The 12,981-nt window shown below is 43.6% G+C and overlaps 1 protein-coding gene across 1 annotated transcript in view; it reads left to right on the top strand.

The window, feature by feature from the left end:
- Positions 1–12,981, top strand: part of LOC138578694 (lactoperoxidase-like) — a 513,803-nt gene that overhangs the window by 161,079 nt on the left and 339,743 nt on the right. Inside the window, exon 5 of the mRNA XM_069649723.1 lies at positions 2,863–3,069. Within this exon, the coding sequence (XP_069505824.1) occupies positions 2,863–3,069 (207 nt within the window). The remainder of the gene's footprint in view (positions 1–2,862; positions 3,070–12,981) is intronic.

A 12,981-nucleotide genomic window follows, 5' to 3' on the forward strand; every position in this document is an offset into this window, starting at 1 on the left:
CGGAAGCCAGTTCAGTAAGGCTTTCCTGCCTTACCATGTTTCTCTACAACATGTAGAGTACTTTACCTGCAGCATTCAACTGTGTCACTATTATCCCCACCCCAACAATAGAAGTATTTATCTGGGCAATGTCAAGTTGTTTTGGATGAGGGATAGCCAAATCTAGGATCACAACCAGAGGCTGTATAAGAGAAGTAAAGGTCTTCTAGCATTCAGGTGTTGTAATGTTTCAGTTAACATAGCTATGTGATATCTATGTGTGCAATGCTTCCAGATGCCTGTAGGATGGGATGAAGTATACATGTTATGCTATGCAGAAAGGTTTTTACTTCCTTCCTCATCTGTGACAGCGGTCAAACAGACATAGCTTTGATTTTTGTCGCTCAGGATGTCCTGTTTTCTTTGACCATCACATGTTCATTGAGAGGTTTGTTTTATTCCTCTCTCAGTGTTGCTGCTTGCAGTTACCTGAGCCTATAGGGTGTCTCTTGGATCTATAAGGGGTATGTGAACTCCCCCCACGAAGCAGATACCCCTGTTTGTAGACCACTCTGCTGGCACCTCTAGAGAGAACCAGCAGCTCTTATGTACCATGTGTGCAAAATGGTCCCCTTTGAACCTGTTTAGAAGCGTGCATACAGAAATTGCTTGATGTGATTGTTTTCTGCTAGCCCTTGCCACCACAACATCATCAAATACTATGCCACCATGATGGGGCACTTTATTCTGTAATACATCCCTCCTGAACGTTATATAGACAGCAAGAAAGCATAGGCCTGACTACAACTGCCCTTTAGGACAATGCCATCTTTTCTGCGAGCATCAAATTATGAAATCCTTTACTGAATATGTGTACTGTCTCTCCATGTCTGGTGGTACTTCTTTGGCTGTGTAATAAGCGTATCATATACTTTAAGACACTTGAGGATGCTCTAAGGCTGGGAAATGGGCCATGACATATATTGGTGTACAAGATGCAATGGTACCTGCATTCAAGGCTTCCCAACCTAACACATACTCACTAATACATGTATTAGATTTGTGTGCTGCATTTTGTTGTTTTTGTTATTACTAAGTACAGTTCTTAAGCATTTACAGTTGCTCAGAAATATTAATGAAAACCTGTATGGGGGATATGAGAAAACGATTGAAGGATACCTGCTCCCAGTTCATTCATATAATCCTAATTAGCATTATGTACTTCAGCATTTATATTGCATTTTTAGTTTTAGGTATGAGGTAGCACTAAAGCGCAACCCATAAGCAAAAACCTTTGCATTAGAGTACAGCTAAAAAGAAATGTCATATATGGAGGTACACAAAGCTTGTAGGTGTTGTTTGGTTATTTACCCATCCATTGATTGCCCATGGCCATGATACACTCTATGGCTATTCCCACCCACTTCCTGCCACTGTCCCCCCAGCCCCGCCCAAAACACATCCTCCTGGGATCTCTTTCAACTAGCTTTATAAAGCCTTACCATCAACCTTTGTGCTCGAAGGGCCTGCCAGGGTTTTTCCAAAGTCTTCTGAGGGTTAATGACATAATTGGAGATGTAAACACGCTGCTGGCATAATAAAAAGGTCTTAACCGGGTCTGCCTTCAACCACTCGATTTATAAGCACTATGCATCTCCTTCACTGAAGTCAAGTTAAAAATAAGCATTGGCAAATCCAACAGTTTTGGCTTTTGTATGAGTATTAGGCATGCGGCAGGCACTGCTATTAGATGCCCAGGAACTTGCACCATTTTGCAGCCGCTACCATTGATGGCAGTTAATACCACCACGGCAGTGCCTGGCAAATGCATTTCCCATGCTTACACAAAAGCCCAAACCATTGACAGTGCTTGTTTAAGATGGCGTTTGCAGCTCATCCCCTTTTGCATCTCTTGCAGCTCGGTATGTACCAGGTGGATATTTGTGGGAGTCATCTCTGCTACATTATGCATGATGCTTGTGTTTTACAGCCCCCCCTTCCTTTAGGTACAGATGTTTGATGAGCGATGTTTTTTTTTTGTGTTGGTGAAATGATATTTGATTAAGGACAATAACATCCCCCTCGTTGGCAGCAGGACCCACTCACTGTTACCCGCTCTTTAAATGTTGAGAATAACATGAAAGTAGGTATAATTAGATAAGAGATACACATCTCTTATCTAACAGATGAACTAACAGATCCGGGTTAGACCAATGGCAACCCTGTTGGAGGTGGCCGCTTAATATATGCGCTGCATCCATTTAAATTACTGCATAAATTTCCCGGATGGTACTTCTCGGACTGCCAAGCCACTCTTAATTCAGAGGTCTAGTACAAGAGTGGAAAAGTCATAAAGGTAAACGTTGTTTTTGTGGAGGTGGAGAGAGCGAGAGAAGGTACGGGATTACAAAAAGAATCATTCCCACACATAGAGCACGAGTATATGCAACAAATAAGAGTCTTAAGGGCCTCATCACGAGTTGGGCTGTATCCCAGCTGTAATACCGCCCGACTGTAATATCCTTAGCACCCACCGGGTTGGGCGTTAATGGTAAATCCCCATTCTCCATTGGATCCAATGGGGCATTTTCTGCACTAATACTGCGGGCTAATACAGCCGGCAGTAATACCACCGAAAACAGTGAGCTAAATGTAATTTTTAACTCCTGAAAAAAGCTGCTTGTAAAACAGCCTATTTAGCACCCAACTCGTGATAGGGCCAGCCCTCCACTGAAGTGGTAATACAGTTACCGCCACATTTAAGGGCTACAGCCCAACTCGTGATGAGGCCCACCTTGAATAATCTTTTTTTACTCACACAGTCTATCCATACGTGTAACTTCTCCAATTATGCTTCACTCTTTTTTTCTCCATCTTTCACAGGTCCGGGAAATATCAAACATAATTATCTGTCCCCTCCATGGAACGGAGAGCGCGGATGAGGAGAGGTCGCAGATCTTTATGGAGTGGGGCCAATGGATCACTCATGACATGATCTTTTCACCTCTTGCAATTTTAAACTGTTCCAACCCGTCACCCTGTGGTAACCTGTGTGTCAACGGTGAACCTGAAAACTGCTTCCCTGTTAAGGTAGGAACTACAAAGTACATTATGTTGTTAGAATTCTGAGGCCCATTTTCTTCCACATGCTGGATCCTGAGAGGGTAATTAAGCTAGACAATGCTTAGTTTCCTCCAGTTCATGCACTTACTATTTCCCATGTGTCGCATTCTTTCCAATGATGTCTTGCAGCTACCTATGCAGTCTCGACACATATGCCAGTCCGTGTGTGAGGCTGCTTCACGTAGACGAAGGGTGTGGTGTGATATCAGGAAACAGTATTATCATGATAGGCTCATGCTTTTGCCAATAGGGTGGCACTATCTTCACTATCTTTTCTGTACTTCTCTGATGCGTCATCTGTGGACAAAACTTTGGGCCTCATTATGAGTGTTGTGATAATACATTTATAATACATGGCAGCCTGAAATATCTGCTTAAAAGCCTGAAAAGAATGTTCTTATTAAAGGTTAGTTGTGACATCACAACTGATCTGTAATAAGAAAATGACGTCACAACTGAAGCATAATTAATTATTACGCTTCAGTTGTGACATCACCATGCCTCCTGCTTGAGACAGCAGAGAGAATTTCAGCTGTCATTGCAACACTTCATTAAATTCCTTGCTTGCAGCTGTTTGGATGCATGTTGAGATCGCAGTCCCTCTTATTTATTTGTGTATTTCTTTCATTTATATAGCGCGTATACAACCCGTACACATTGAGACGCTGTTGCAGGCACAAAGTACTGGTAAGGCTTATTATGATACAGGCATAGTTTCATACAGGCACATGGTGAAGAGGTATAACCAAATGACAGTTATCCTGGAAAACACACAAAATCATACATTACATAGATAGGTATACGACCAGGTGGCCGATCTCTTCAGAGCAGGCAATTGGGAGGTGGGACAGGGAGGTTCCAAGGGTTTATGGCAGGAATTCAGGATTAGGTGAATAGTTGAGTTTTTAGTGCTTTGCGAAAGATCCAGTAAGATTTCTTTGTCCTCAGGGAGGGTGGGAGGTTGTTCCAAAGCTTGGCAGCAAGGTATGGGAAGCTTGAGCCTCCGGCTTTACATCTTTTGACTTTAGACACCAGGAGTCTATCTGTGTAAGGAGTTCTAGTGGGTCTCGACGATTGGACTTTGGCAATTCTTTTGGCTAAGTATGGTTGTGCTGTGTTGGACAGACACTTGTGGGTTATGGAGAGGGTTTTGAAAATGATGTGCTCCTGGATGGGGCATCTCTTTTAGCTCTCAAGATGTGTAGCCTCATCACGAGTTGGTGCTAGCCCTTAAATGTGGCGGTAATGGGGTTACCACCGCATTTAAGGGTCTGCCTAATCATGAGTTTGCTGTCTTTACCCCCAGCTGCTGCTGGGGGTAAAGATGCTGGGAAAAGGCAGATTTTCAGTGCAATTACCAGGCAGTAATGCAGTAATACCGCTGGTGGTAATTGCACTGAAAATTCCCCATTGGGTCCAATGGGGAATGGGTAATACTGCCGGATGGGTGGGCAGTAACGCAAATAAAGTTGGTTGGTATCCCAGTCGGAATACCACCCAACTCGTGATTAGGCCCTTGCTCTCTTTTCAGGATGCTCAGGGCAGCTCTGAGTGCGCTGTTCTGGATTAGTTGAAGTTTGATTACGTTTCTGGACAAGGTGTCATTGAATAGGACGTTGCAGTAATCAATCTTTGAGCCAATGATTGCATGGGCAATGGTTAGGCAGTTGTTTTTAGAGAGGAAGCATCTGGCTGCATCAAGGACCTTAGTTGCGTAGGCTGCTGAGGAGGCAATTGCACCGACTTGTCTAGTCATGGTATGTGATGCGTCTAGGTAGACCCCGAAGGTCTTCACTGTGTTAGAGACTGGTATTGAGCAATTGTCAATGTGAATGCAGAGTTCTGCTTATCTAGATTCTTCAGGGCGCTTGGCAGGCCAACAATCAGGATTTCTGTCTTGTTGCTGTTGAGACAGAGGTGATTGGCTGCCACCCAGGTCTGAATTGCGGAATAGATTGAATTAAGGGTGTTCAAGTCTTCCATGTAGTTGACTGAGAGGGGGATCAAGATTTGAGTGTCATCGGCATAGTTTGTATATGCTATGCCGAGGAATAAGGGCCTAGTGAAGATATTGTAGAGAGTGGGGTTGATGCAAGATCCTTGTGGCACATCGCAGGTGACAGGAGAGGGAGAAGCTTTGGCGATCTCTGAGAAGACTCTCATCACTCTTCCATTAAGGAAGGATGCTATCCAAGAAGTGGCTGAAGGTGAGAAGTGAGTGTGAGAGGTGGTGGCAGAGGATCTGGTGGTTGACCAGGTCAAATGCTGCAGATAAATCTAGGAGGAGGAGCAGTGCAGACTTCCCTTCATCACTGATCTCATTTAATTGATTTTTTAAATCGAGCAAGGCAGATACCGTGCAGTGCCCAGGTCGGAAACCAGATTGACGCATCCCTTGGATGTGATTGTCCTCCAGGAACTGCTGGTCCAACATTTTTAGGAGGAATGGGACGGTTGTGATTGGCCTGTAGTTTGTGGGGATGGCTATGTCTAGGGAGGATTTTGTCAGGAGTGGGAGTACCCAGGTTTCCTTGAGACTGGCTGGAACAATGCTTTGAGCGAAGGAGGTGTTTATGATAGCTGTGATGATGGGGGTTAGTATGTCAGAACAGTCTTTGACGAAGTGTGCAGGGCAAATGTGTCCTTTGCATTTTGACATTTTTAGACTGTTAATCAATTTGGTGAGATCTGTTTCGGAGAGGTCTCTGAAGAAGAACTGAGTGGTGAAGGAAGTAGGGGAGGGAGGTGAGTAGTTATTGCTAGAGGTCCAAGGTACTATGTTGCATGTTGTCTGTTGAGCTAGGATCTTCCTATTCAAGGTGTAAGTTTGAATAGGAATGCCTCTTGGATGCTAGAGCACCAGGTAATGTCTTTGCTGATGGTTGTGGGGGGAACAGCAGGGGATTCAAGTTCTCTGTAGATGGTGAAGATTTGTTTGGTGTCTGATTTAGCATTGTTGATTCTAGTCTTGAAGGCGAGGGACTTAGCTGTTATAGCTGATTTTTATTCTTTTGAGGCTTTGGTGAAGTCTTGTTTTTCAGCGGTAGTGGTTTCTTTTAGCCAGGTAAGCTGGGCATGTCATTTCATGGTGCATAATTGTAGCAGGTCAGGTGTGAACCATGAATTGGAGTGTCTGGCCTACTTAGCTTTGTGTGGTATTAGGGGACCTAGTGTGTTCACTGCCTTAGAGAGGATTGAAGTGTAGGTATCCACAAGTGCCGTGGTGTCAGAGGTGAAAGGGACCTCAAGGCAAGGAGTGATGATCAGGGGTAGGATATTGTCTCTAGTGAGCTTCCAAGAGCTCCTTGAGGCAGTAGGAGGAAGAACGTTTGGTGATGATCTTGGCGTGTTTGGCTTAGTGATAGAGAAATGGATGATATGGTGGTCAGACCAAGGACAGGGGATGTTAGTTCTGATGGAGATTTGGCAGTGGTAGTCTGCGATCCAAACCAGTATGCAACCTGTGTTGTGAATGGGGTTAGTGATGTGTTGGATTAACAGGACCTTTACCTGAGGTAATAGGGAAGAAGACAGCGCTGTGTAAGGAAGAAATAATTATATGGATAGTGGCTCTGTATATTCAGTGAGTCTGGGATCTCTCCGCGCAGTATAAATAGGGGGCGTGGGAATGATAAAGTAGTTGAGGTAGAGGCTCTTAATGGCCTAGGATCTCCTCACCTGAAATAAAGGGGGTGTTGCAACAAAGTGTGGAATTTATTGTGATTTTATTGTGGTGATTTTCTGTGTGTGGCAGTAGGTGGTGGCCAAGGTAATGCCAATTATGGTATGACATAGCAAGCGTGGGAGAGAAGTGTGTATGTGGGTGTAAGGGGGTAAGTGTGGGGCATAAGGAGTGGGCATTGGGGAAGAGTACAGGTTGTTGGCGGGACAGGGGTGTTGGTAATATCATAGAACGCAGACAGGGAGGGGCGGCTACAATGGAGCTAGTAACCCCCTTTGGATTACATGTGTAAAGATCTTCCTTTGTACCGAGAAACAAATTCTCAAGTATCACAAGGAATTGTTTATGGAAACCAAGGGCGGGGGGCCAGAGCATGGGACAAATTATAGAGAGATACTAAGTCATATGTATACATTCCTGACAGCTAAATATAAGGGAAGAAACTAAAAAATAGAAAGGAAGTATTAGAACTATGGAAAATGGTGGAAGATCTGGACAATGGGTCAACAGATTCTCTTAAGGTGATATGTGAAGCGGTTTCTCCGTGTAGTACAATTATTACTATAGCTACTGTCCCGAGTGCCCATGTGCCCTCCAAGTGAAACAGACCGGTGCCCTCCGTTTGGGTGTTACCTGACGCGTGCTGCATCAGAATACACAAATCCTATGTATGTCCCTTTGCCTGCCACGGCTCCCCTGCCACCCATTTCGGCTCATGGTCAGAATCTCCCTAACCCCACTGCATCAGTGGCTGTAAGGGGTAAGGGATCGGAGGGAGATGATACAAAACCAGAAAAAAAAAGTTGCTAGACGCATTAAGGAAGGTGGAGGGTGAGTTGGCGCAATTAAAAATAGAAAGGAGGGGTGGACAGCGGACGTTGTTAGGAGTGGATAAATGGAGGGCGGGAGACATTTTGTTTGGGATTGATAGCACAGCTATCAAGGAAAAAGAGAGGACAGCAGGAGGCGAGAAGGGAGTATGGATTATGGAGCGGCAAGGTCGGACTATACACAGGGAGAGGAAGAAGGGTGGGACACAGTAGATGAGTTGGAAAGGGAAGAACAGCCACCTTTGATTTCTCCACGAGTAGAAAGTTTGTGGGAACCCAGGTTATGGAATAAGTTTGGGAGTATTGCAGTGGCTAAGAGATTGCGGATGGGAAAAAAAGAAAGTTGGGAAGACGGTAGGAGCGCAGTTTCTGTTGTTACATAAGGGACAGGGGAGAGTGCAGTACAAACCATGGGTACATATGGATAAAAATAATCTTATGAAAGCACTCCCATCCCTTAGAGCTAGAGCGGGCAAGTGGATATATGCATTTGAAAAACACACAGCTGGCACCACCTTTGCCCGGAGGATTTGAAAAGTTTGTTTGTGTCGATAGTGGGAGATCAGGCTGACGACATATGGGCTAAAGCGGTGTACCCGGGTGTGAAATTGGAGTAGACAAACATATGCTTGGTCCCACAACAATAGATGTAAACTTACCCTTATGGAGGTCCGGCTCATACCCTCAGCCGTATGGACAGTTACCCCCGGCAGCCCCTTATGGTGTGTCAATGCCTGTGACTCTGCCTGCTCCCCCATGAGCTTTTGCACAGTTGCCAGCCCCTGGTTCTAGTTATGTGCCGCCGTATGCTGTACACCAAGGACAACAAAAGGACTCTCACATTCCAAACAATAAGGCTGTTCCGGGTGGTACGGTGACACAGTATCAGGGGGCCACTTTGGTTCGAGAGAACTCCTTTGTTTCCCCTGGGCCGAACACGTATCCAGACTAGGACAGCCCCCAGAGAGCCTCAGCATGTCCAGTCCTATTGGTCACTGCTGGCCCAGAAGAGGAACCCTTGGTGGGAGTGGAGATAGGAAATAAACCATTAATTTTCATGGTCGATACAGGTGTGACTACATCTTGTATTAGTGAGGGGGGATACTCTTTATCAGGCAAAGTTATGGAAATGTAGGGCTTCTCTGGGGCAGTTCAATCGTTTTCTTTTACGAAGAAATTACCCATTAAAATAGGGGGCAGAGAGGTATGGGCCCCCTTATTGTATTCTACTGTGACTCCAATCAATCTGCTGGAAAGGGACATCTTGTGCAAGCTCAACATGACCATCTCATTCACGGAAAGATGTGTGATTTGTTCCACACCTGGCATGTGTGCTGTGAGAGTAATGTTGATTTTACATGGAATAGGCATTGAATCAGTAGCAAGAGGAATACCAAAGGCCCCTGATTTGTTCCTATATGGCATCAAAATATTACTTAGTGCAGTGCCACAGGTTGCAAACAAATATTGGTGAGAATCCTCTGAGTTTTTGTTCAGGCCTGCCCGGCCTCAGGAGATAGTTGCAGGAACCATCAATGAACTTGACATAGACGGAGTTTAAGTGGCAGAAGACAGGATTGTGTTGATATCAGTTCAGATTCAATAAAAAGGGAGTGCTGCACAGTTTTGTCTATTGATCCCACAATACCAATGAAAAATGTCCCAGTTGAGGATTTGTTTGAGAACAGAGAAAATGAGGATGAAATAATATTGGAAGTGTGTGTCCCTTGTGAGATTATGATACAGTACAGACATGTAACTTGTCCTATGTTACTGGTAGGCAATGCTCCCTCCTTCACGTATGCAGGTTTGTCTCAGGTGCCTGACAATTTGTGGACAAGTAATCTGCATGATGTGGGACTTTTACGCAGTGTTGCGCCGATACGTATCACCTTTAAATCTGGTGCTGTGTTCCCAGAGTAAAGCAATATCCCTTATCAAAAGCAGAAGAGGAGGGGATTTATGACACTAATGGCCCTTCTGCATCAGGGCATCATAGTACCATCTCTGCTCTGTAACACAGCTATTTCTCTGGTGAAGAAATCGAAAGAAGGTGCTAGTTGGAGAATTATTCAGGACTTACGCCCCTTCAATGATATTGTACAGGCAGAATTTCCAGTACTTCCGAATCCCTCCCTATATTGAGCAATATACCTGTTGATGCCACTCATTTTACTGTGGTGGGTTTGAAGAATGCCTTTTTCTGAGTATCCTTGCATCCTGATTCACAGTATCTCACAGCATTTACGTTTGCCAGGAGCCGATTTCAATACACTAGGCTTCCTCAGGGGTACTGTGAGTCCCTGAGCATTTTTTTACGTTTTCTTTTTATTGGCACTTCAAATTATATAAACAGAAAACATGTCCCCCCTCCCCACCCTCATACCTAAATCCCACCGCCTCCCCTGACTACTCTTCTACCTCCCCACTCCCATCCACAACGAGGAATATCAAAAAGTCAAAATCCATGCAATCCCTCGAATCCAAAGGTTATGAGGGCAAAGCGCAACATTGTTGTCATCCTGTAGAAATTGCAGTACCATTTCCCAGTCTTTCGAAAAAGCTGCTTGCGTCCCCTGAATGGTATAAGTGAGCCATTCCAAGGCAACAAAGTTCCATACTTTCTGAAACCAATCATGAATATGTGGGCGATCTTTATCTTTCCAATGTTGCGCTATTACCACTAGGATAGTATGTGCTTTCCACTTACTCTTAGGCCATTTTCTTTCCTCAGGGGTTGTGATTCCCTGCAAGAGATCATTTCTATGAGCCTGTGGGCACCCTGCAAACATGTTCTGAAAAATATGTATTAATGGTTCCCCAATAATTAGCCAATTTGGGACAGTCAATCCCTGTTTGCACCCAGTCTCCTTTGAATTGCATTCCCTCCAACATTTGTCTGTGTTTATTAGTTTCATTTTATATAGCTTATATGGACTATAATGCCACTGTAACATTGCTTTATACCATGATTCTCGGATCTGTAGGGAGCGCATTAGCTTAGGAATATCCCTCCATAAATTCTGCCATTCCTCTATGGATACAGATACTCAGGGAGTCTTCAACCAGTTTTGAACATACTTCAGGCTGCCCACTAGATGTTCCTCTTGTAAAAGACGATAGAAATTGGAAATAAGGGTTTTCTCCACCAGGTTTGAAATAAAAATGTTCTCAAATGCTGTCAGCGGTCTGTGGGCCGCGGCTTTGTTCAAGGGGACCATCAGCCAATGTCAAACCTGAAAGTTTGAAATCTATCTGTTTCCGGTAACCCTAACTCATTTCTGCATTGTTCGAACGATTTAACATCCATGCCCTGAAACATATCCCGGATTTAAGTGCAATTCGATTCTCTCAATTAGGAAAGGAGCCCTTTTCTTAGCCTGGTTTAAACTGCAGGTTAACAAATATTGGTGTGAAAGGGGAGGGATCTGTTGTAATTTGATATTTGATACTTTTTGACCAAGTGTGTGATTCGGTTGCATGCATGTTCATGGGGCGGTCTTGTTTGGGAAGTCAAAGTAGTTTCGTTGTACAGGAACCACATATTGCTCTTTCCATTTTAGCCCATTTTTTCTCGATAACTAAAGAGAACCAGTCTCTCAACACCTGTAAATGTGCTGCTTGGTAATATTTAACAAAATTGGGAAGTTCCAGACCCCCTTTGTTTGTAGGGATCATCAATGTTTTCATTGCTATCCGTCGGGTTTTATTATTCCAAATACTTTTCAAAATCATCCCTTTTCGTTTATGAAAGAAATATAACGGTATAGGTATTCAGAGAGCCCTAGCCATGAAACTGTAAGTGGGCTCCACCTTAAGAGTAAACATCAAAGTTCCTCAAGAATGGGGGGAACGTTTACTTTGTATAGTGACTGTAGCGTGTTAGTTAAATATACTCCTAATAGTTTTACTTTATCCTTTGCCCAAGCAAATTTGGTGTTTGCCAACACCTGAGCTACTTGGGACGATGTAAGGGACAAATTCAGAATTTAGTGATGTTTATTTTTAAGCCTGCTACTTTGCCAAATTCCTCCAATTCTCTCGTAACTGCCTCAGGGTATCTACCGAAGCAGTGACCGCGATGAGCATATCGTCCCCATATGCCAGTATTTTATAACTTTCTCCCCCGAATGGTATCCCATGAATTTGGTCGGTTTACCTAATTTTAGCTAAAAGAGGTTCCAAATGTATAGCATACAAAAGAGGGGAAAGTGGGCATCCCTGTTTAGTTCAGCGATATAGTGTGATAGATGTAGATACCTGACCATTAATTAATAATCTTATCTTGGAGTCTTTATAATTCTCTCAAATCAAGTCTATGGGCTAAACCCCATTGCCTCTAGAGTTTGAAACAGGAATGACCATTGAACTCTGTTGAACTCTTTCTCAGCGTCTAATGACAGAAAAAGCGCTGGCTGTTTCTTCGTAGTCGTTTTCTCAATCAAGTGACACGCCCTTCTGATGTTATCGTGGGTTTGTCGATGTTTAATAAAACCAGATTGGTCAGGGTGGATTAGGGACGGTAGAATATCCACTGGTCTGTTAGCAAAGATTTTTGTATTCATTTTGGCATCAAGGTTAATCAGGGCAATAAGTCTGTATGAACCACACGATGTGCAATCTTTATTATGTTTTGGAAAAACAATCATTTTAGCTTCCTCCATTGAGGGAGTTATATGTCCGGTATCTTGAAATGAATTATAGAGTTTTGTCTATCTTGGGGCTAATATTGATTGATACGTTTAAATAAATGGGGCTTGGTATCCATCGGGACTCGGAGGTAGGCTAGGATTACCTGTGAGATTTCTTCTATCGTTATATCTTGTTCAAGCTGTTTACGAACCTGAGGTGTAATGGTTGGAAGCTTAACTGAGTGTAGATATGTCTTTTGGGCTATAGTGTTTGGTGTATCTGATTGATATAGAGTGGAGTAAAACTCCCCGAATTGTGTAAGAATCTGAGGGGTTGTTGTAACCAATTCCCCCTGAGAATCCTTTACACCAAAAATAGATTGTGATGCCTTATTTTGCCTTAGCTGCCTGGCCAATGATCAGTCAGCTTCATTCACTTTTACATAATATTTTTGTTTTGCATATAATAAGCCTTTTTATTGTTTGTAGAAGCTGAAGTCTCCCCCTTATGTTTCTGTGCCTTTTTAGTGGTTAGCCCTCCGTCTGTTTCCATTTTATTCAGTGTATGCTTCAATTCAGCCTCTAGTTTGGAATTTAATGCCCCCCTTTGTCTATGTCTAAGATGCCCCCTCTAAAATGAGTTCCCCATGAAACTGAGCCTTAAAGGCATCCCATAATGTGTTTATCGTTGTTTCATCCATATCATTTAATGAAACAAATTCCACGATCTTTCCCC

Source organism: Ambystoma mexicanum, chromosome 1p (genome assembly GCF_040938575.1).
Source record: "Ambystoma mexicanum isolate Mex_15411 chromosome 1p, UKY_AmexF1_1, whole genome shotgun sequence".
Classification (NCBI taxonomy): Eukaryota; Metazoa; Chordata; class Amphibia; order Caudata; family Ambystomatidae; genus Ambystoma; species Ambystoma mexicanum.